We start from the raw sequence: 25196 nt of genomic DNA on the forward strand, positions 1-25196 counted from the left end.
TTTATTGCAAGGTACAAAATGAACCATAATTCCGAGATTTAAAGACAAGATTTTGTTATAATAGATTCTTAAAGATGCTCCATTGCTGAAAAATGGTATTTTTTCACTATCAAAAACAGCAGCAGACGATTTGTATTTTTCTTCAGTTACAAAAGTTACTTACTTAACACCATTATCACCATTGAAAAGTTTGATCTTCTAATTTTACTTCAAGTTAAAAATATAAAAAATAATTAATTGCATCCCGAAAAAAATCTGTGGCACTATATCCTAAATGGAATGAAATACTGATTGCACATGCACCAAAGGCAAAATGAATTATTTTATATTATTTTTTGTGTAAATTAGACATATATATACACGATTAAACACCAATTATTGTTCAAATGAGGAATATCATTTATGCTCTGTCGGCGGTGGAGCATCTTTAAGTAATTAACAAAGTAATTATATATTCTTGACATCTTCATGAGGTTTCAGTAGATAACTATCATACACTTACATCTAGAACATTATAAAATTAATTGGATATTTTCATCGTTATCATGCCAAACAAAAAAGTATGTAAAAAAATTTTGCATTGCCAAAAAAATAGGGTCAGAAGTGTCTTTCACTCTGAAATAATGGCTGGAATCAAAGTTTAAGATCGAATTAAATCTTGACTTTTAATTTCTTTTTTTTTTCGTAGAAAAGTAGCTGCAATATTGTAGCTAAAAAGACTTTTAGACAGAAAATGGTGTCGTTATAATTGGTGACTATTACTGCTAATGGAGCAAATTAATGATTATGCAAACCATTATAAAATGGTTTTTTGCATTTTCTCGTACTTGTTTGATATTGCTTACCTACTAGGCAATGAAACTGAACCATATAAAATATAAAATTCTCATCGCAGCATTATATTTTTACGTAATACATTTGAAGGGATTTCTGAAAGGAATTTATACGGCTAGTCCACAAATTGTGAATTTGATGTCATGTGAGCGGTACGGTAGATATTAAGAATGGTAGTTATGTTTGTTTTGGACAAAAATAATATGTAAATGCATGTATACGCATGAAATAGTTGGAAACCTACAAAAAAGTATAGAAAACTGTGCCCGAGTGATTTTCAGAGGCAGTGCTCCACTACGACACATAGGGACCAATTCGTATCCGGCCGAAAGGTATAGTAGGCCGGGTACGTATATTCATCCTAGTAGATGGAAAAAATATAAGGGTCGGGGGTAAAAAATTAGGGTGAGTCAGGTAACCCTTAACAGACATATTATTTTTTTTTTGCCTCACGATATTCACACAACCAGGGAATGTCACTTACATGTATGTCAAAATATTCAATGTTTCATGCACACCAAACATACCAACAACAATAATGTACCATACATAATGGAAATAAATTTGAATTGGTCCTTTGCCATCTTTCAACAAAACATGTTATCAACTGCAGGAGCAACAACAAATGTAAATGAATATTCCTTTTTTTTTATATTATTATTTTGCAATGAAATCACTGAGAAAACTATTAATCATCTACAATTTAATATTATCGTTTTATATTTTAATGTTCATAATCTATCTTATGGAACAAGTAACATTTTAAAATGACTTATTTATTTAATAACTAAATAATACTAGCCTAACATTTGTTTATTTATCGAATTCATTTATTGTCTGCTTTTTTATTTATAGCGTAATAAGGGGGCAGGGCTACTTCGGATTGTTGTACACTTTTTACCCCGAACATATATTACATATTATTCATACGCTACAAAATAGTTCTTAATATTTATTGGTTGAACTTATTGATTATGGTTATCAAAGTTATTGAAACTTATTGTTCTATTTCTATTGATCTATATTTAGTCTTTAATGACGTTTTCAGAAACGCATACGGCATATTTCAAACCAGGAAGTCGCAGTGATAAATAAAGGATGGTAGTGACACGTCGCCGGCCATCTTCCGATGACTCGATAAGCAATGACAAGTGTCACAAGACACTGAGGCTTAAAATGTCTGAAACTAAGCCCCAACATCAGTCCCAGTACCGAGGCTGGCTGTATAAATGGACCAACTATTTGAGGGGGTACCAGAAACGATGGTTTGTGCTTCAAAATGGCCTACTTTCGTACTACAGGTAAATAAAAGGAGGGAGGTTTTAGCAAAATATTGTAGATTGCTTTGCTGCATCTAAATTTTTTACTTGGATCTGTGAACAGACTAACTGTTAGAATGATATAGCGATTTTGTTATAAGCGTGCACAGTTAGGTTTACAAAAGCACACAATTGCTGAAGTCAGTGTCCATAAATGCATCGTGATGCTTGGCCCCTTCTCAAATAATTTGTCAATAAACTTGCACCGGTGACCCTGCAGTCTGCAATCAGAGCAAAAATATGGATCCATACGTGTGATGCCTCAGGCTGATGACAAATCTAAAGTAAGAAGTTGGATTTTGAAGTTTATCTAGATTGATCATATTTCCAATGCTCTGTCACCTAGCACATATTTCCACATATGTTTGAAAATCGTCACAACTTGTTGTCATATGACAATTTTTTATGGTAAAAAAATAATTTGAAAACTTAATTACTGAATTGACAGTGTTTTTCCTGCCTATATATTTGGGGCCGAAATTAGGCCCCATTCCCAATTGTATTTCTAGTTATTTTTCCCCAAATCTATGTCTAAATTTCCCAAATCAGTGAGTTGAAGCCTATTTTGTGTGAAACAAAAAAATTCCCGAAATCCCAAGTCTGAACGTCATATTTTAGTATACAATATTACACTTGATTTTTAGAGAAGGAGAATTGTTTATTTCAACCTTTTCCAAAATTTCAATAAACACTTAAAATTTTTCATTTCATACTTTTATCGCACCAAATTTCCCAATTTTCACCAGGTGACAATTTCCCAAAATGCCCAGAAAAAGCACTGATTGAAGTGTGTTAAAAAGCCTTTTACAGGACGCAATCCTTTTTATATATAGGTAGGTCATGGGGCCGATTTAAGTTCACGACTGAGTGGTTAAGATGTCTCGACATATTACCACGAGCCCTCCACCTCTGGTTCACGAGTTCGAATCCCATGTGGGGCAGTTGCCAGGTACTTACAGCAGGCCGATGGTTTTTCTGCGGGTACTCCAGCTTTCCTCCACCAACAAACCTGGCACGTCCTTACATGACCTTGGCTGTTAAATAGGACTTTAAACCAATAAAACGAAATATAGATTAAAACCAGATCTTCTTTTGATTTTGTTGTGAAGTTCTGTAAAAGTCTGCAAAAGCAGAGATTCTGAAGATCTGGTTTCAATCAGATTGTACCTCTGTAGAACATTTGAAATGAAGTAGAGTGTGCCTGGGTTTAGCATAGTTTATAAAATGTCAGGAATGTAGGTCTTCACATGCATTTAAAGGCTCGCTAGTCAGCATGTATCCTGACAAGTAGAAAAGTAAATTTTACTATCCAAAGTTGGGAACCAAAAGCTTGGGCCACAGGCATCAAATGTATGAGGGAGTGGAAAAATGCGATATTCAGTTGTGTACATGTCTTGGACGAATACTGTACTAAATGAGTTTATATTAAAATCGTTGGCAGTTAATGCAAAATCGTAATATCTGAAGAAGAAGTATTGTATTTTGAATACGTAAGCTGTGTGATACTCTTGAAGCAAAATTTGATTAAACATGCACATGTAAACACTTAACACAAGTTCACATAACACAAGTAATGAAGATAATAATATATTCATATCGACAGTCGTCTTATACTGTGTATATTTCTCTTCAAAGAGCTTGGAGGGACAGGTGAGTAAATTGTCTGCGCTCCAATATTTTTTTTTGTGATGAGTTATTTCCCTTGTGAGGATTTTTTTATGTCGCCATTGAAAAATTAGTGTTCTGTTTCAAATTGCAATTTTCCTTTGTTTTTCATCTCCTCTTGTCAATTGCCCGTAATTAATTTACATTTTTGACACTAATTAAAGGACTAAAAATGAATCAATATTTATTTTTGAATGATCCCTTAAGTATTAAATACCTCACTATTAATATAAATGGAAACCGGCTTAAGAAGTACTTGTGGCCAATCCCATCGCAACTATGGCAATAAAATATGTTTAAATCAAATTAATTAATATAAAAAGAAGTGCTAAAAACATGCCAATTAGTTATTATATCTTAATTGTCTTACAACTGCTCTTTCGTCGATGAAAACCCTTGACAAAAGATTGCCAGGTAAGAATCATTTGTCTTATATACTATCATTAAGATAACACTGAATTTAAGGTAGCCAATTTTCATGCTACTGGTATGTGAATGATTTTGATGATAAATGATTAACAATCTAATCCCAATAATTGAATAAAGTTATTTTTCATTGAAGGATTTTGATGAGTTCCTTCCTGTGTTTGAGGGAGTTTAACCTCCAGGGTGATGTTACTGATGTAATTATCTGTTTGCTCTGATCTTAGTCATTATGCATGTTGATGAATATAAAACATGGTCCACACAACAGAATCTGTTTACAATCTATTGCATTTTGGATTGTATTTGAATGTGATTGTGTAGTGAGATTGGACTAGGCTAGTCATTCGTGACAAGGTAGCTCAATTGGTAGAGCCACCAGCTAGTGTTGGAGCCACAGTCTGATTTTCTCCTGTTACCACTGTGACAGATAAGAGCTGCATGAAGGAGTTTTTGAATACATGCTCTGAATGTACTAATTTGTCCAAATACAATATCTATAGGAACACCATAATTTGTACAGACAGCCACTGTAACATAAAACTTCACAGTACAAAAGTCTGGGACATGAAAGAATGGTCTTTGATCTTAGGGACAATGTAATGTTGTGAAATAGTTTATAAATGTTAATTATAATTGCATTTTAAGAAATTGATAACAAAATTGAAGATGCTCCACCGCTGACAAATAGCATTTTTACTCTATCAAAAACAGAAGCAGACAAATTATTATTTTTCTTCAGTTACAAAAGTTACTTACTTTTACCAACATTGAAAAGCATCTTGTTTTACTTCAAGATAAAACTATTAAAAATAATTAATTGCCTCCTAAAAAAATTCCATGTCATTATACCCTATATGGAATGAAGCACTGATTCCACTTCTACACAAAACAAAATAAATAATTTTTAATGTATTTTTGTGTTACACATATATACACGGTTAAAAATCAGTTATTGTTCGAATGAAGGGTATCGTTTATGCTCTGTCGGCGGTGGAACATCTTTAAATCATTTACTGAGGGTTAGTTTCATTGAAATTGCTGGTTGCTGTACATTATTGTACACAGTTATAGCCCCTTGATAAAGTTATGGCCCTTTGACAAGTGGACCCATTGTGACATGACATGTGTGTATACTTTATCTCAAAAAGTTTCTTTGTAATCAGTAAGAAATTAATTTTGATAGATCCCAGGCAGAAATGGCCCACACTTGTCGAGGAACTATCAACTTGGCCAACGCATTCATACACACTGAAGATTCTAACACAATTGTGATTTCCAATGGCGGCACGCAGACCTTCTATCTGAAGGCTACCTCAGAGGTGGAGAGACAAAAATGGGTCACTGCCTTGGAGCTTGCGAAAAATGACGCCCATTCTGAACCAGGTACACAATTTTATGCAATCTGTAGACATGTTAGATGGGAAATTCTTGGACATATTGTTTAATCAAGAATACAATTGCATTCAGTTGGCAATTATCGGAGGATGAATGCCAATTGAACAACAGCAATGTTATAATAAAATTTTGAGATAATTTGCACCTGTGATTAATTAAAAAATCATTATAATGGAGGACAAATAGTCATCTTCTGTGATCACTGGCACGACAATTGTGGCATCACAATAATAATGATTTTTACACGGTATCTAATTATTCAGTTGAAAAAGGATGGAAGTAAAAAAAAATCTTTCGTGTAGTAATTATAATATTGTTAGAATTAGGAGAGTATTCTTATATAAGTATTTTGTTTGAGTTAACTCCCCATGTCTTTAGTAGTCTAGCATTTAATGAAAACTATATGCTTAATTTTACTTCTGGTCTACAGACAGCGATGAGGAGGAAGCTCCTGAACCTGATAAAAACGAGTTACAGAACATGCTGAAGACGCTGTCCGCCAAACTCGAGGACATGAACACCTGTAACGATCTGATCTCCAAACATGGTAGTGGACTACAGAGAGCTCTAACAGAACTCGAGACCCTAAACAACGCTGAAGACGCCGGGAGCAAGCTCAAGGTCGTCAATGAGAGAGCCACCATGTTCAGGATTACATCCAATGCCATGATCAATGTAAGATTTTATTACTGTTTGGAATGTAATAACACAAAAAGAATGAATAATTACATGGATGTTTGAAATGATCAATGATTTGTTGATATACAATTTATCAGTCATGATCAAAAAGGGAATTTGACATGATCTCTACTACATGCCTGAAACAGTTTGAGAAACCCCTTGTCATGACCTCCTCCCACCCCAGCTGGTGTGTTAAAGTGTCATAAAATTTGCCCCAGGACTACACATTGACCACCGTCCTTATCACCAGATCAACTCATCACAGTCATGGTAATGTAATAGGGGTTTGACCTTTCTGTAACCACCATTATTTCCGAGGAGTGATTTCCCAGATTTGACCAGATCCTAAGTTTTAAACCAGGGGTAAATAATCAAGTAAAGAACTCTGCTGAGAAAGTCTTTATCAACAATTTAGGGTCTGGTGGCCAGTCTATTGTGGCAGCACAAGTACAGTCATGTCCACTGATAGTATTACCATGGCAAGGCAGGACCAACATGGATATAAGTCAAATGTTTAAAAATTGTTTGTTTAACAATATAATGTATAAAACACGCTTTTGTATTAAAGATGTTCCTTTACTACTAAGGTTATATTATATCGGATACATTAGCAATGAAAACAATTTTGTGATCCATACAAGTATTATAGAGACCATGTATGTAACATTGTATATTCTTCATGTACCACTTGCAAGAACAAAAATGGTCAAAGTGTAAGCATCTCGCACAAAGCATCGTGTTTGCTGCATTTGTGCATGACAGGAAAAACAATCATTCGTCGTACATGTAGTGTTCCGCATGCGGATCAGAATATGCTCACGCTGTTGTTATACCCCCTCAACGAAGTTAAGGAGATGGTATACTGGAATTGGGTTGTCCGTCTGTTTAGACACACCATTGTCTTGCGACCTCCTCGCTTAACTGATTGACAGATTTTTGATAAAATTTGTTACACAGAACCCCTGACTAAAGGGGGTTAAAGTAAATTATATAGGGTTCTGCAATGTCCCCTATTAACGGAGTTATGACTAAATGTGTTCAGCGGGGGTATTAGTCGGGCACTCTGTCGACAGTTCTAGTTATAAACGTTCATATAAGGGTTCATGTACAGCAATTCTAGTTATCAGTTTTAGTTATAACCGTTTTAAAATGGTTCATGTACAGCAGTCCCCTTTTTACGTGTCTCCATCTAATAGATATCAAAACTTTCTATTTTTCCTCTTGTTTTTTACAGTTTAGAATTGTTTAATCCTTTTTATGTGTAGACATTGTAGCAAATCAGAACAAGAGGCCCAAGGGCCCTTAACGGTCGTCTTACTATTGGTATGTACAATACAACACAGTAGAAGTATACAGTAGTAGACAAAATTCTTTCAGTTAGTATTTTGGGTCTTTCGGGTATTGAGAAGAAGTAGTATGATAACATATTTCATGGACGGCGGAATCATCCTTTTACAACACTTATAATCCTTTATAAATATAGAAATCAATGCCTGTTGTTAGAAATGTCAGTATTTCAACACTTGCACCAGAACCTTAACCTTGTAATTTCGGCCCATTTAGGCATCTTGAAATTCTCAAAATGCAGCCTTTTCTTCTTTCTTAAAGTGTTTGATGATATCTATCTCAACAATCATGATCCTATATCAATGTAGAAATCGATCATTGCCAGTTGTTCAGAATAACACTGAATAACCAAAACTTTATCCAACACCGACGCCAAAATGATCCTATAAACCCCCACTATTCGAGAGATGAGCTACAAATTGATATTTGCATATGTAAAAATGACAACGATTTATAGATATGTAAAAATGCATTTTAACATATACACAAATATAATTCAGCGTTTATGAAATTCAATTTTTACGTCAAAATACATTTTTATATATGCTAAAAATCCTTATTTTGGAACCATGCTTTCTGAAAACAATAACAAAACAACAAGAATTAATATCTTTATTGTTTATTTCAAAGATTCATATGAACAGAATGAAACTAAATTGTTTTTTCTCGTGCCTCAACAAATCTTAATATTCACTTTGAAACACCTTTATCCTAGATAACCTAATGCCCTGATCAATTAAGTTTTCATTGATGCGCACTAAATTGAACTTTCATCACTAGAATATTTGGAATATTTTGTCATTCTGAAAACAATTTCATATTTCCTGGAAGGCCAGAGGATTCTTTCATATATAGATATACTCGTCATTTTCATTCCCACTAACATCGGTTGGTACCTTTGAACGTTTTAGCGAATCGGGCGTTTCATGTTTTGGTAATTTATTTGCTTCTTCTTTTCTTTTTGATATCAGTTACAAATGCTATTGGGAAGAAAACATTGATTTGAGATATGTCTGTAATGTATTTTCACAACCTTCTAACTCTGTGAATGTCTCTATGCATTCGCCAGATAAACTAGCAAATGATAAATCCATATTTTCCAAGTCGCCAAACTGACTTCGGAAAGAAGTACTTTGCGCCTTTTCTGATGATACTTTCCGCCGTCTGGACTTCATCTGCTTTATATTCTATCAATCTTGTCACATCTGCTTTTTTATGGTTACCACTCTATATTTCTCACTGGAATAGTGTTGCCACCCTTTATATAACATGTAAACACTCTGTTGCCCCTTGCACCACAGGCTTTGACCTTCTTTCTGAAAGATGAAGTAATAGGATTAATTATTTCTCATTCAACAAATACTTTAACATACTTTGTTGTTACTTATTTGTTTTTACTCATGATTGATTTTTTTTTGAAATATTCTTTTTTATCTATTACGACTTACTTGTTATTATTTATTACTTATTTATTACTACTTACCTGTTATTATTTATTACTTATTTATTACTACTTACTTGTTATTATTTATTACTTATTTATTACTACTTACTTGTTATTATTTATTACTTATTTATTACTACTTACTTGTTATTATTTATTACTTATTTATTACTACTTACTTGTTATTATTTATTACTTATTTATTACGACTTACTTGTTATTATTTATTACTTATTTATTACTACTTACTTGTTATTATTTATTACTTATTTATTACTACTTACTTGTTATTATTTATTACTTATTTATTACTACTTACCTGTTATTATTTATTACTTATTTATTACTACTTACTTGTTATTATTTATTACTTATTTATTACTACTTACCTGTTATTATTTATTACTTATTTATTACTACTTACTTGTTATTATTTATTACTTATTTATTACGACTTACTTGTTATTATTTATTACTTATTTATTACTACTTACCTGTTATTATTTATTACTTATTTATTACTACTTACTTGTTATTATTTATTACTTATTTATTACGACTTACTTGTTATTATTTATTACTTATTTATTACTACTTACCTGTTATTATTTATTACTTATTTATTACTACTTACTTGTTATTATTTATTACTTATTTATTACTACTTACTTGTTATTATTTTATTACTTATTTATTATTACTACTTACCTTGTTATTATTTATTACTTATTTATTACGACTTACTTGTTATTATTTATTACTTATTTATTACTACTTACTTGTTATTATTTATTACTTATTTATTATTACAATGTACTTACTTTTAAATATTCCTTACTATTTATTAATATCAACTTGTTCTTTTGTCAAAATCAAACATAACCGGTAGACAACCATTTGTGATACATTTGCTTTCTTATAATAAATAAAGTAATATCCAAAACTAAACGTTTTGCTAATATTTATTCTGCTTTCTGTACTTTCTGAGAAAACTAACAAACAGAATTTCTTAAGGACTGATGGACCACGTGCGGTACCAGGCTAATTGAAATATATTGAATGATATGCATTTAGAAAAGATTTTCCTCTCATATGTAAATTGGGAATACAGTAATAACTGAGTTTAAAATATTTCACCTCCTACTGAAGCCAAGAGTGTATTTGAAATTGCTCTGATATTTATACTAGCTGGTTCCTCTACATCATCTCAAGCCAGACAACAAATCAACCTTGTAGGATTTTCCAAATCGTTGTGTTATAATTGCGACTTAGTTATGTTGTTACAAAATAGACTATGTCGCATGCCTAATTGAGAATTAGTTATGTCATAATTACAATACAGACTATATAGAACTACATTCTACTTTATGTCTGTTACTGTTAGTTAAGACAAGATGTGACAAAGTGTGACTGACAAAGTGTCACATCACATGAAGTAATCCTAAAACCAACATAAAGTTATAACATCTCATTTTAATGAAATATTGCAAGACGTGAGCCTAAATATGACAGCACTTGATTCCATTGACAACTTGTGATATTGACTAGTGTCCGGGGTATTTGGAGGACACTGTAAGTCCATAACGCCAATACATGGCCGTTACTACTCGTGTAATTGTGCATGTATTTTACAATTATTTCCAACATTACATGGAAATATACAACTACAATATGCTGTATTATCATGAAACACATCACCATGACACATTTGTCAACAATTAGACTTAACCTTTGATATTAAACATATTTTGATATTTAAAGGGTTAGGTAGAAGACAAGTTCTAACAACTTATAAAATATGCGAATTGTATACTGTATACAGTACTTTAGTATTGGTTTTAAACTCAAGTTAACGTTACGTTGCCAATTCATTGAAATATTACTCTTTATATCAAGATTTTTATTCATTCCATACGTGTAATATTAACTGAACAGTACTGCTTGATATGTGAATAAGAGTTGTGATGAGAATAGGCGTGTTTGTAAAATAAAGGATGTCCCTGGTAAAATATGACAAACTCCAATCATTCTTACCTCTTCTTCGTTTGGGCTGTCCATTGCCTCTTCGTTTGGACTAGTATACGTACTGTCCATTGCCTTGGCCATTTTGTATTTCAAGTGAAAAACGCCGCGCTTTGACACAACCGTCAAGTAACAGATAATTTGAATGATAACAAATAAGTGACAACAAATAAGTGATAACAAATAAGTGATAACAAATAAGTGATAACAAAAAAGTATTAAGTGTTAAGAAATAAGCCATAACTAAAATGTCCCTCCAGGGCTTCCGTAAATTCGTGCTTTCGGTTTGAATGTAATAATGGTTTCAGGATAAACAGAATACACGGTTAGTATCTTACAATGCAAGTTCGACACGGCAAAGCCTCGATCGTTATCTCGGCTTTCCCAAGTCTCGCACCAAAATAAACCTTGTATTGTAAGATACTAACCATGTATTCTCTATCTATCGGACCTTTTAGTCACTAGATATTGCTGTCTATCTGACCTTTCAGTCGCTTTTTTAGTCACTAGATATTGCTCTCTATCAAACTAGATATTGCTGTCTATCTGACCTTTCAGTCGCTTTTTTAGTCACTAGATATTGCTCTCTATCAAACCAGTTAGTGACTATTGTCACTCTCTATCATTTTTAGTCACTAGATACTGTACAGTATTGCTCTCTATCAAACCAGTTAGTGACTAGATATTAATCTGTATAGGACCTTTCAGTCACCAGATATTACTCGCCATCAGACCTTTTAGTCAACAGATATTACTCTCTATCAAACCTTTAATTACTAAATATTACTCTCTATCAAACCTTTTAGTCACTAGATAATAATCTGTATCGGACCTTTTCGTCACCAGATATTACTCGCCCTCGGACCTTTTAGTCACTAGATATTGCTCACCATCGGACCTATAGTCACTAGATATTACTCTGTATCGGACCTTTAAGTCACTAGATATTACTCTCTATCAAACCATTTAGTCACTAGATATTTCTCTGTATCGGACGTTAAAGTCACTAGATATTTCTCTGTATCGGACGTTTCAGTCGCTAGATATTTCTCTGTATCGGACCTATAATCACTAGATATTACTCTGTATCGGACCTTTTAGTCACTAGATATAAATCTCTATCAAACCATAAGTCACTAGCAGTATCGGACGTTTAAGTCACTAGATATTTCTCTGTATCGTACAGGTATGTCACCCTCTATCAGACAGGTATAATTCATTAGGCATTAGCAGAAAGGTAAGTCACAGGTATTATTGCCTTACATATCGTATCATTGCATTGTTACAGGTATTTTATGTTTTTCTATGGGGATTAAATAGGGTTAAGCTTTTGAAACAGGCTGGTTGTTAATATTTAGCCTGTGTGAATAAGAATACGTGTAGGTGTAAAATAATTTGTCCGAGAAATGATATTTATGACGAGTGGCAACAGGGACCACATACGCTGGATTGTAAAAGTTGATATTCGGTAATGTGTGCAATGATATATGTGATCGTACATTGTGTATAACTCGAGTTCCACGCTGTGTGAAAGGCCTGTTATAGGTTTGTATCAAGGATTAAACGTTTAAAGCACGATATGTAGAGGCTTTAATGGGTGGCGTTCGTCATTGTTGATAGTCCTTGTCTCCAGGGTTTGGACCGAAGCCTTGGAATCATGCACCGCATTACAAGCATCCATAACTAATACCAAGACTCCGAAATATTAAATATAATCTGATATGTGTATGTTTAATATCTGTCATTATCAGGAAGTGTGTCCATTCCTGGTTACGAGATCAGAAATGGGAAGGACCGAAAACTGATGTCACAACGACTTACAAAAATGGAGATCTAATCGGTTGGGAAAAGGTACAGATATGGATACAGGAAAAAAGAAAAGGGTCAAAATTACTGACCAAAAAGCCAGGAAAAAAGGTAAATCGGCAATTGAAAGAAGAAATTCGGCCAAATTGGTCGGGATACAGCCGGGTTCTGAGGAGCGGAGAAATTCCAATACAGCGTCTTATGAAGATCACAAGAGAGAACCGGACGGTAAGGAGAATAATGATGATACACCACGCATAGAATTAGAACACGTGGAAAATGGCCAAGAAGAATCAGAACCAGATAAATCAGACAAAATCACATCAGAGGAGACCGTTACGATCAACTCGCCGGATGATGCAACTGTTGGACATGATCTGTCAGCCAAAGTTATGACCGATCATACAGGACGAATAAAGGTACCAAAAAGAATTCCATCAGCGTCAAGTGGAGGGAGCAGTGCCGAGGACAGTGATGCCGACATCGTTACCTTAAACATTGGTGGTTTCAAACACCAGACTAAATTAGAAACCATTTCCCAATTTCCAAGTACCAGACTCGCGAAATTGGCCGAATCTGCAAGGTTAACTGGGAAACGAGAGTACTTTTTTGACAGGCACCCTACCTTATTTGAGTATATACTGAATTTTTACAGAGTAGGGAAGCTTCACGTGCCGATCAGTCTTTGTGGGCCCCTTTTAAGGGAAGAACTGGATTTCTGGGAAATTGACGACAAGGACATTGAACAATGTTGCTGGGTTCATTACATCAGTTTCGAAGAAACGCTTGAGATGATCGAGAAATTCGAACAAGACGATAGGCGGACGAAAAATTCGGCAAAAAATGTTGATCCTGACGCTCCTTTCTGGTACCGTTATAGACCGAAAGTGTGGAGAGCCCTTCAGGACCCGTACTCGTCTAAAGGGGCAACGGTAAGTTCCCACTAAATTTACAAATTATAATATTATTATACATATAGGTATGCTTTCCTTGGTCCTTACGTCAATTGTCTGAGAGAACCGTCATATAGTTTGTAGCGCGGAAAAAAAAGATCATATTTTCCCAGGCAATTAATTGATCCTTTAAAAAAAATCCTCAGTGTGACTTATTATGTGATTTGTATATAAATTATTATCTTGTGCGTTATATCAAGCCCGGAAGTGGATTAAGTCGAGAGTTTATCTTACATTGCAACAGGTACGTAATAACTTCTGTCGAGAAGTATAAATCGTGTGGCATTCTGTCACCCCGTGTTCTTTGAAAGTCAGTCTAATTTTGTAACACGTTTCACTAATTTGCTAACGATACGAAGATAAGACGTTCATTCATTGATGGAACACATTTTGCCGCTATATCAGACACTGACGATTACCAGTGAGTCATATTGGTGGCAGCGGTGGGATACAGTGCGCTTCATTCCGTTATTTTGTACAAGAGTGTCATAATATGTTTCCTCATAGAGGCCGCTGCGCAGACTTTAGTAGAGTAACCTGGAGTGTAATGTTTTCTGTTGCTATACAAAATGTAATAAAGCAGGTATGTCGATATGATGATTTATGGAACAAGGGTAACCAATGTTGAAATTGACCCCCAACGTCGAATAATAGTACATATTTTATCATAACGACCCACCATCATTACACAATAACAATGAACACTCGTCGTATGGGCTGTTACGATTGGTCCTTCTTATTGTATCGTTAGGTGGTTCACGCAATATCACCTACGTGTTATTCACATTACACGATATCTTCTGTATATAAAACTGTGCGAGAATCAAGAGTGTGTTACGTTGTTTCAGTAAGTTTGACGTGTGACAGACGAGTAATTCGAGTACGAATTATGAGTCGATATATTGTAAATAATTGTTGTCAGTAGGAAATTGTGTAATACCTCAATCTAGTAGATCGTTTGTGAATCATCGCTGCATGTGTTGTCTTTGTGTAGTCATTTTAATCAACTGTGGTATCAATACTGATTGTTGACAACATGCTAAATGTAACGTGATCGGGTCTATCTTTCGACAGATTTCACCAAGTGAGATATCTGGTCTTGGTAACAGACCACTTGTAAGTGTCACTGGTCTACTGCTGGTACACGAAGTATAGATTTCTTCAGCCTTTGGGTGGTCACAAGGCCCTCGAGGTTTTGTTATTGTTTTTGTCCCACTCAGTAATATAACAAATGCCAGATAAACAGTTAATTATGGTTTATTAATAAGACAAATAGATAAACAGAGTACGAGTTCGTGATACACTTTAGTCTATGAGAGGCCACACTGTTCTCTTTCACCGTTTCACGTAATACTCAATACAATATATATTCTACTAGATACACCACAAATAATATACTTAATTAGTTAGATAATGTAAATATCTCATTATTTGTGGTACAAACACAATAATAAAATCTCGAGGGCCTTGTGACCACCCAAAGGCTGAAGAAATCTATACTCCGTGTACCAGCAGTAGACCAGTGACACTTACAAGTGGTCTTTTACATAGATACATAGATTTATTCTGACAACATACATGTTAACATGTACAGGATTTTTTATAATCCTATAATAGTCAGCTCTTAGAAATTTACGGATTTATTTTTTTCAGTGTATAAATACTTTAGTGGCTGATTTTTCCAGTGTGAATCGAGTTCATATTCAAATAGTCAGCTCTTAGAAATTTACGGATTTTTTTTTCAGTGTATAAATACTTTAGTGGCTGATTTTTTCAGTGTGAATCGAGTTCATATTCAAATTGCTTAACTGTCCTAGACTGAACAACATTTGATGGGAGACTGTTCCAAGTATTCACGACTCTCTGGGTAAACGAGTGTTTTCTCACGCACAGCCTTGAATGTTCTTTGTACACTTTCAAATCATGTTCGCGGGTAGTTGATCCCTGGTTAATTGAAAACAAATCTGCGACTTCTAAAAATCTTTATCGTATTTTCCAGAAAGTATTTTGTACATTTCAATCATATCCCCACGTGACCGCCTGTATGCTAACGTTGGAAGTTGGAGTTTACGCAAACGTTCTGTATATGGCAAAGTTGAGAGACCTGGCTTTGTTGCTCGACGTTGAACGTTTTCTATTGTTGTTACATGCTTTTCCAAATACGGACACCAGGCTTGAACAGCATATTCAATATGAGGCCTAACTAATGCCGTGTATAAAAGTTTAAAACTGTTCTGGTCCATATATTCCATTGTCCTCCGCAACACTCCCATGATTGAATTTGCTTTGTTGACCTTTTCACATATATGCTTGTCAAAGGTAAGTTTATCATCTATGGTGACACCAATATCCTTCTCCGAGTCAACGAATTTTGAAAATTGGGCATTTTCCTTCAGTCTGTATCCATATTTAGTTGTATTTGAATATCCCAGTCGCATCATTTTACATTTGTCTGGGTGGAAGCAGAGTTTCCAAATATCTGACCATTGGCTTAATGAATATATATCATGTTGTAATATTTTGCAATCCTCTTCATTTTTTATTGATCTAAAAGCTTTCTTATCATCCGCATACAGATAGGTGTCTGTCCCGGTACTTGTAACATCGGGCATATCACTTATATAGAGAACAAAGAGAAGTGGTCCCAACACAGATCTTTGTGGTATCCCTGCTTAAAACTGGATTCCACTCCGACGTTTTGCCATTCACTACAACTCTTTGTTTTCTTCCATACAGAAAGGCTTGGATCCAGGTTGAAAACTGACCACCGATGCCATATTTTGCGAGTTTATGTACTAATCGGCCATGATGTACTTTGTCGAAAGCCTTCATAAAGTCACAGTATATAATATCCACGCATGCTCCTTTATCCAAAATATCTGTCCATCTATCCATGACATTGATAAGTTGAAGAACCGTGGATCTACTGTCTATAAAACCAAACTGAGCGTTACTAAATAGCTTATTTCTTTTCATGTGACTCATTATTTTATCCCTTATTATTGATTTAAGACCAGATATCTCACTTAAGATAGACCCGATCACGTTACATTATGTAAAAGCGTTTTAGAACCAGTCCTCATGAGTGTGTATTACGAATATTATCATAAAATTGTAGGCACCAAAAGACACAGGTAATTTGTACATCAAAGAAATTGTATAACAGCCCACTGTGGCTGATTTGTTGCTTTGAAGTTGGGAATCACTCTTTGTAATCTTCAGAGGAAGTTTCTGTAGGCCTGTAATTGGTCAAAGCTTTTTTCCTGGACTGTCTCCAGTTTTGCTATGAGATCGTCCAGGGGTAGATATAACGTTAGTGATAGTAACCCCTGGAGTATCGAGGATGCAAATCAATACGTTAAGTATGTTGCCGTCTTCTCAGTGCCTTCGTATAAACAATAGAGTGTTGTGTACCGGTGGTCAGGTCTTAGCGAATAGAGAAGGAATGTTATCACATAAAGCAGGTGTTATCCTACGTACGAACCATAGCCAGGTAAAAAGAGCTAGTTATTACACCGACCTCTACTCACTTACTATTATAATCCTAAGGACTTTAATAAGCTGGTAATCGGATCAGTGAATGGAAAATTGTTGACACACAGGCATTTGATTCTAAAGTTATTTTTTCTCCGTATATCTGTAATATTGACACACCCTTACACACAGAGATATATATAAAGAAAAATGTCTATAGAGTCAAACGCCTGTGGTTGGATCTGTAGAAATGTCAAAAAATAAGAAGCATAAACCTCTTTGAAGAGTAGGTCAATAAGACACTTAAAATATGCCAAAATGTAGAAAAGAAATAAAGTTCAGAAAAATACTGCTATTTGTTAAAGATGCATTTGTATATTATATAGTTTCATTGCGTTGTTGTTAAACTATATATTTGTTACATAAGCGTAACGTATTCTGTATTTGAATATTACAGAGTTATCTGCACTTGCGGGTAGGTATTGATTGTGTCGTCATGTGTTTGCGAGCGTAACGTCATACTTTTCGGAAAAAAACGACGTGAATTACGCTCACAAAACAATGACGTCACAATGGATACCTACCAAGGGAACTAACTCTAATATGCAAAGACGGAATAACAGCAGTGTGTTGCACTGCAATCAACCACGGGCATCCAAGAATGAGGTCATTTAAAGAATAAAGTGTCAGGTTAAAAAGATGAAGAAAACCGGGAGGCTCCAGAGAAAAAACCCACCGACATTCGGTCGGTACCTGGTCAGACATCTATATAGGGTAACGAATTAGAAATCATTCACTAGCCGTAGGTCGGTGGCTTTCCTCTGTAATCTTTGTGTTTTCCTCCCACCACGTTCTTAACGCCCCGTGGGTATCGATATGACATGGAAAGATAAAGAATTATATATTTTATTATACTTCTTCTTGGCCTCCATGTACACGTACATTATTTGATAGTTCAAGATGTCTTTCAGCGCCTCGTGTCCAGATTTGGATATTTTAAGTACTTAGTGTGAAAATTGATAATGCGAAGTGCCGAATACAACAGTATGGCTAGAAAATATGAAAGTCCCCAACTTCCATCATTTTTATATGGAGATATCGATGATAATTTTCTTATGCTTCTTATTCGACAGATTTACTTATTCAATCGTTAAATTTTCTTATGTAGCAACATCATATATTATTTTTGACTGAAAATGCTGAAATGGCTTTCTTCCATTGATATATCTTTACTCACTGTACAAACAATTCAGATATCAAAATAAATTTGATCTGCATGTCAATATTATCTACAGATCTGAAGACTGCTTATGTCGAAGTGAAACAAGAGGCCCAGAGGGCCTGTATCGCTAACCTGGTTCGTAAGGTCAATATTCTGAATTCAGGTTCGTTGTTTATTTTCTGAAGGAATTTGAATATTTACCTCTAATTCCCCATTTGAGCCCTGCTCTTTCTGCTGCAGGGGGTCAAAACCAAAATTTATACCAACTCTCTTCCCCTTGCTCAAAGGATGTTTGTGGCCAAATTCGGTTACAATCCAAGCAGAACTATACGACAAGTAGCGATTTAAAGGATTTACCGCTATTTTTCCTGTTGGGCCCCGCCCCTCCTGCCCCGGGGGGGTCAGACCCAAAATTTATACAAACTCCCCTTCCCCAATAATGTTTTTGGTCAAATTTGGTTTCAATCTATGCAGAACTCTAGACTAGTAGCGATTTATTGGATTTACCTCTGTTATCCCTATTGGGCCCTGCCCCCGGGGGATCAGAGCCAAAATTTATACAAACGTTGTTCCACTTCCTTCAAGGATGTTTATGGCCAAAATTTGTTACAATCCATGCAGAATTCTATGACTAGTAGCGATTTAAAGGAAATGTTGACGGACTGAAGGACAGACGACGGACGCCGCGCCATGACATAAACTTACTGGCCCTTCGGGCCAGGTGAGCTAAAGATTTTAAAACCTGAAGACTGCTTATTTCGAAGTGTAAAATTCATAAAACATGAAGACTGCTTATTTCGAAGCGTTAAACCTGAAAACCTTGCTTATTTCGAAGTATATTCTTGTGTAGTAAGTAGAATATAAGAATTCTTTGAAACATCAACGTCGGGTTAACGAAGTTTGATTTATAATTCTCTTTATTTCCTCCATTTTACATAAACAGAATAACATACATGTAATAAAATATTTAACATGGCATTCATTTTACAAAGAATAATAATAAGTGATGTGACAACTTGTTTAGTACTTGTACATACAACTATTTTAGTACTATTTATAAGTACATTAAAGAGCACTACATAATATATATATATAGACCTGATAACCATTTGAAAGAAAAACCATTTAACAGTGAAAAAATATCTGACAGAAACGTGGTGAAATTCTATTATATCTAATCTGGTAAACTCATACATTATTTTGCCACCTATAAGTATATGAAATAATTGGAAGTCTGAGTGGGAATGCAAGTATACGTTAAAACCGATTCTATTTATATATATACGTAGAAGCTCACACCATAACCTATCTCATTTCGAAGAGGAAAATTCATAAAACCTGAAGACTATGCTTTTCTCGAAAACTAAAATTCATAAAATATGATGACCTTACTTATTTCGAAGCGTTAAACCCGGATACCTTACTTATTTCTAAGTATAATGTTGATCTCAATACCTGAATTTTACCTCTGTGACAATACGTGTGTACATCTTTATTCAAGAACAATAAATTATTTAGTAATTAGAATATTAGAATTCTTCGAAACATCAACGTCGGGATAACGAAGTTTGGTGACCATATATGCCTCGAGTACGTCTTCTCCATTTCGTCTCCTTAGCATGCTGTAACCCAAATACGAGGCCCCAGAATATAAAAAAAATTAAACACAAGAAAAGTAAAATAAAAACACAATACGGCTGTCCATAACGTTCTCAAACACCATGAGTAAGCTATTGTGGATGTAAATGTCTCGTCTCCTAGAAGATTCCCTAAATTCGGAAAATATTTATTATCTTACTCAGACATACCACAACATGCATCTGTGTCACTCAGACGTCTGCCCATTAAAATGGCGTCATTTCGCAAGGTTATGTAACTCTACTCCGCGAGGGGTCTAGCTTACGTCTTGCAGACGACGAGAATCGCTTTAAACCGTCCAGCATACACATTAGGTAGCAGTAACCTTTAGTTTGGAAAGCAGTCGAGAATTCGTATGACTTCGCTTAAAATTTTACGATTATTGTGACAACATCCATAACTTAACAAGCGTTTCAAATATCTAGTTTTAAAATCCTCTACTCATTATAGCAATGCCATAAAGTGGATATACCATATAGTGTATATACCATATAGTGCGACACATGAGGTGCGTTCATAGTATCACCAATGGTACTAATGGTGTCATTAAAAAAACACCATTGGTAGAATGAACGATTTTCATCTGCAAATGACATGTGTTCAAAGTGAAATTGCAACTATAGGCTAGTATATTTACCCCAAAAATTAGGAGTAATCTGACAAAATTGCAAAAGAACCCTGGCAAACGTCATTTGTCATGAAAGGGGAATCTTTGACGAAATACCAGTTCTCTCTTTTTTGAGAATTTTGGACATCATTTGGAATAATTTAAAGACCATCTTCATTCTGCTATTCCGTCTTCGCATATTACAGGGTTAGCTCCCTTGCGAGTAGGTATTTATTGTGACGTCATTATATTGTGAGCACAATTCACGTCATTTTCTCCCATACTTTACAGGGATATCCCGTGGTTGTTAGGGAAAAGATATCTCTATCTTACACAGGGGGGGGGGGAGGGGGTGTAAGACGTAAGACAGCTCACACAAGCTAGACAATAACGTGACGTCGTCAATATATGCGGCGTAACTGCAGCGCGTATTGTAGATGACGTCATCAATTTTGACGCATAACAACGTTCCTGTGATCATGGCGCGATGAAAAAGCTGGAAACCAAGTGGAATTTCATCCTATTTTCTACTAAGTAAAGCATACTTAGTAGAAAAAATTACGTAGAAAAAATTACGAAATTCCACTTGGTATCCAGCTTTTTCATCGCGCCATTACCGCCGGAACGTCGTTATGCGTCAAAATTGAGGACGTCATCTACAATGTGCGCTGCAGTTACGCCGCATGTATTGATGACGTCACGTTATTTTCTAGCGCGTGTGAGCTGTCGAACACCCCCCCCCCCCCTGTGAATAGAGATATCTTTTCCCTAGCAACCGCGGGATATCCCTGTGAAGTATGGGAGAAATCCCTGTCCACTTCACAGACCCACGTAAGATTCTATCAATCACCCCCTAGAGTATTTTCGGAGCGAAGCCTAGCGGAGAGTAGAAAAACTACGGAAGGCAATCCAGTCTACCCCTATAGGGTATGACATATTGCTCGCGCTAACCTTGTGAACCTGAAGAAAATTACATGACGTCATGAATTCACGCGGTGTGACTGAGGCGTGGATTGTCGATGACAGTCATCAATTTTGACGTGCAGTCGACGGAACCAATTTAGAGTGGTTGCCTGCCGTAATTTTTCTGCTCTCCGCTAAGCTTCAAGAGTCCCAATGGGTAAAATTGTACTCGCTCGTAGGTCCTTATAGGTTCCAAGGGACAATCCTTGCTATTTTCAAATAACTTTTGTTATAGTATGCATTCACACAGAATTGCGATATATATTGTCTCGTTAATAATGTCATTTTTCTTTATATTCCACAGGCGTATGCCGTAACTTCTCTGCTTGTGGTACTCCTCTCCATATCAGTCTTCATCCTGGAGACGCTTCCTTACTTTGAGGCGCTCACCGTGCACGCCACGAACTCTCGCGCCAACATCACGAGCGAAATGTTACGTCACGAACTGGACATATTCTATGACATCACACCGTACGACACACTGCTGATCATCGATAATTCGTGTAACGTATTTTTCTTCACTGAGTTTCTGGTGAAGCTTCTGACAGCGCCTTCCAAGAGAGACTTCCTCACCACACCATTGACTATTATAGAAGCCATCTGTATTGTTCCTTACTACATCGCAGTGGCGATCGTCTTCCTCCATCCCGACCCCGTCACGCTGTTCACCTTCATACGAGTACTGTTCGCCTTCCGCGTGCTCCGTATATTCAGGATCTTCATTCTGATGAAGCATTTTCTGGCTTTGAAAATTCTGATTTACACAATCAAGGCGAGCACCAAGGAGTTGTTTCTGCTACTTCTAGTCGTCATAATCGGTGTCGTCATCTTCGCGTGCATCGAATATTACATGGAGATATTTTCTACAGAGGAAAGTGACTTCAAACATATCCCTCTGGCCTTTTGGTGGGCTATCGTCACCATGACAACCGTTGGTTACGGCGATATGGCACCGAAGTCTGGACTCGGATATCTCGTTGGATCGCTATGTGCTATTTCCGGTGTTCTCGTCATTGCTCTGTCTGTTCCCGCAATTGTCAACAATTTCACTTTGTATTACACGCATGCCCAATCACGAGAAAAACTTAAACTGCGGAAAAGGAAGTTCCAAAAACAAAGATGGAATAAGTTGATGTCAACAACTGTGTTCAAAATAAAATTCAATAAAACAGAAGACAAGGGACACTCGGGGTTCAAGACAATGATGAATGGCCTGATGCAGACAGGAGACAAAACGCCAAAAATTAATTCTGTCACACCGTTGAATATAGAAATTGGTTCTGACAAAGCGGCCACTTCCTGCGCAGACTCTGTGAATGATGACGTGATAGAGGAGTCTGACGTCAATGACACCAAGACCAATCAGAATCACCTACAAGTGAATAATGCCAATGATCATCCAAACGCAGCAGGGAGTCAGATGGAAGACGAGTATTCCGTATCGGAGGTTAAACCGCAAATTATCGAATAGACCCTACCCTAACATGTCTAAAAGGGCAGCAACGTCATTCAGAATGTCGACGTCCAAATGAAATATTTTATGTGTAATGATAAAGACAGACCAAGAGCACTATAAACATGTACCAAGCAGCAGCTAGATACATGTTCAAGCTCTAAAAACGTTCGTATTCACAATGTAATGGAACGATATACATGAACACCTTCCCCGAGTAACTCTTGCCGTTCTGTCCCGACCAAAAATTGAGTTCGGCATGTGTTTCTAGACACTATCGATTACGCTTCGCACCTATTTCTAGTTAGCCTTATCAGACTTGCCAATTTGCTAATTGCAGTGCTATTTCCTTGTGCTAACTGCTATTGTATCCGTTTTGTCATTAGAGCTTTTCTTTTTATAGCCCAATTGCAATGCCGAACCTTGTATCCCAATATAGCGACTAGCGAGACACTTTGATGCACATGAATTACTCTTCTCATCGTAAATGGTTAGGAATCATATCAATTTAACTACGGTATATATAACTGAACTCTTCATATGTACATTTATATCATGAAATGAAACCGGAAATCACGTCATTTTTTTTACATAAAATAAATGCCGTCAAGGTATATACAACGTAGATACAGATTCCAGGACAGTCCATCCTAAATGGTTACAGATACTTTCCATTGAACTTTGTTGAATCATTTTGGTCATGTATAAACAAACTACTATAATTTCATCTGAATCGCATAATTTTTTCAACAAATAAATGAAAGTGAGGGAACGAGGGAGAGAAAGAGTTAGAGAAAGGAAGAAATAGTTAAAAAAAAAAAGAGAGTTAAGAGAAAGAAAAATATGATATATAAATATATATACACTGTATGTCTGAATTATTCGGGTTTTTTTCTAGAGAATTGAACGTTTATAATTGCTGGAAATGCTTTTCATAGTTCTACAGTACCTACATTTTATAAGATTTTAGCCAGTTTTACCAGTCATTAAATTTTATTCCTTTGTCCTATTTTGTTAGTTTTAAATTTTCATCGATTTAAAACGAAACAAATACTCACTATTTTATTAAAATTAATTTCTATAAGAATTTTGCCAAATTCAACTGTGCGAATTTAACAAAGAGATACCAGAAAAAACTTGGCGCCAATCAAAGAATGATCTATATCTGACAATGAAAAGAGGGAGTTTTTCTCCGCTTTTCATGCAAACTTCAACTATCAAAATTCACACGGTTGCCGGTCGGCTAAGATGTTAATGAATCGGTATGTGGAGCCTATACCTGCAGAATTTGAGACAGATCCCCTAAGCACTTTCTGAGAAAACAGCGTAACTAACTCCAGTTATCAAAATACAAGAGGGCGGCCTATCGGCAATCTTGAGGAACCTAAATATGAAATTTAAGAAATTTCACTTCAGTACTTTCCGAGAAATAGCGGTAACAAACGTCATCTATCAAAATCCAAAATGGCCACCTGTTGACCATCCTGTTAAACGAACGGTCCCAAAATACAATATGCACAAGAATGGCTATATGGGAGCATATGCATGGAATTTTTGAAAGATTCTTTCAGTACTTTCTGAGAAATTGCGGTAATAAACTTCAACAATCAGAATCCAAGATGGATTGTTAAACCCTTCATCTAAATAGGTCATACTCCGTAGACACTTCATCAAATAACTCATGCTTGGTAGACACTTCATCACGGAACCTTCATCTAAATAGGTCATACTCGGTAGACACTTCATCAAATAACTCGTGCTTGGTAGACACTTCATCACAGAACCTTCATCTAAATAGGTCATACTCCGTAGACACTTCATCAAATAACTCATGCTTGGTAGACACTTCATCACGAACCTTCATCTAAATAGGTCATACTCGTAGACACTTCTCAAGAATCATCATGTCATTGGTAGACACTTCATCATCACGGAACCTTCATCTAA

At 35.6% G+C, this 25196-nt stretch overlaps 2 protein-coding genes across 3 annotated transcripts; both read left to right on the forward strand.

Moving 5' to 3' along the window:
* Positions 1–1917: 1917 nt before the first annotated feature.
* LOC138332285 (oxysterol-binding protein 1-like) lies at positions 1918–6395 on the forward strand. Of its 2 annotated transcripts, XM_069280312.1 has the most exons (4): positions 1918–2135; positions 3789–3803; positions 5428–5627; positions 6070–6395. In XM_069280312.1, the coding sequence occupies exons 1-4, from the start codon at positions 1933–1935 to the stop codon at positions 6378–6380; spliced, it is 729 nt and encodes a 242-aa protein (XP_069136413.1). In that variant the 5' UTR covers positions 1918–1932; the 3' UTR covers positions 6381–6395. The 2 variants fall into 2 exon arrangements, with proteins under 2 accessions (XP_069136413.1, XP_069136415.1); XM_069280314.1 differs by lacking the exon at positions 3789–3803.
* Positions 6396–12531: 6136 nt separating this feature from the next.
* Positions 12532–24253, forward strand: LOC138332286 (potassium voltage-gated channel protein Shaw-like). Its single transcript, XM_069280315.1, has 2 exons — positions 12532–13871; positions 22101–24253. Exons 1-2 carry the CDS (start codon positions 12993–12995, stop codon positions 23265–23267), a joined length of 2046 nt encoding a protein of 681 aa, XP_069136416.1. The 5' UTR covers positions 12532–12992; the 3' UTR covers positions 23268–24253.
* Positions 24254–25196: the final 943 nt, after the last annotated feature.

This window comes from Argopecten irradians, chromosome 9, assembly GCF_041381155.1.
Source record: "Argopecten irradians isolate NY chromosome 9, Ai_NY, whole genome shotgun sequence".
NCBI lineage: Eukaryota > Metazoa > Mollusca > Bivalvia > Pectinida > Pectinidae > Argopecten > Argopecten irradians.

What these genes read in the sequence shown, in the direction of transcription:
- LOC138332285 (XM_069280312.1), top strand. Translation starts at nt 1,933, where the DNA reads ATGGTAGTGACACGTCGCCGGCCATCTTCCGATGACTCGATAAGCAAT. An exon ending in TGACGCCCATTCTGAACCAG is followed by an intron (nt 5,628 to 6,069) that starts GTACACAATTTT and finishes TCTGGTCTACAG; the next exon opens with ACAGCGATGAGGAGGAAGCT.
- LOC138332286 (XM_069280315.1), top strand. Translation starts at nt 12,993, where the DNA reads ATGGATACAGGAAAAAAGAAAAGGGTCAAAATTACTGACCAAAAAGCC. An exon ending in ACTCGTCTAAAGGGGCAACG is followed by an intron (nt 13,872 to 22,100) that starts GTAAGTTCCCAC and finishes TATATTCCACAG; the next exon opens with GCGTATGCCGTAACTTCTCT.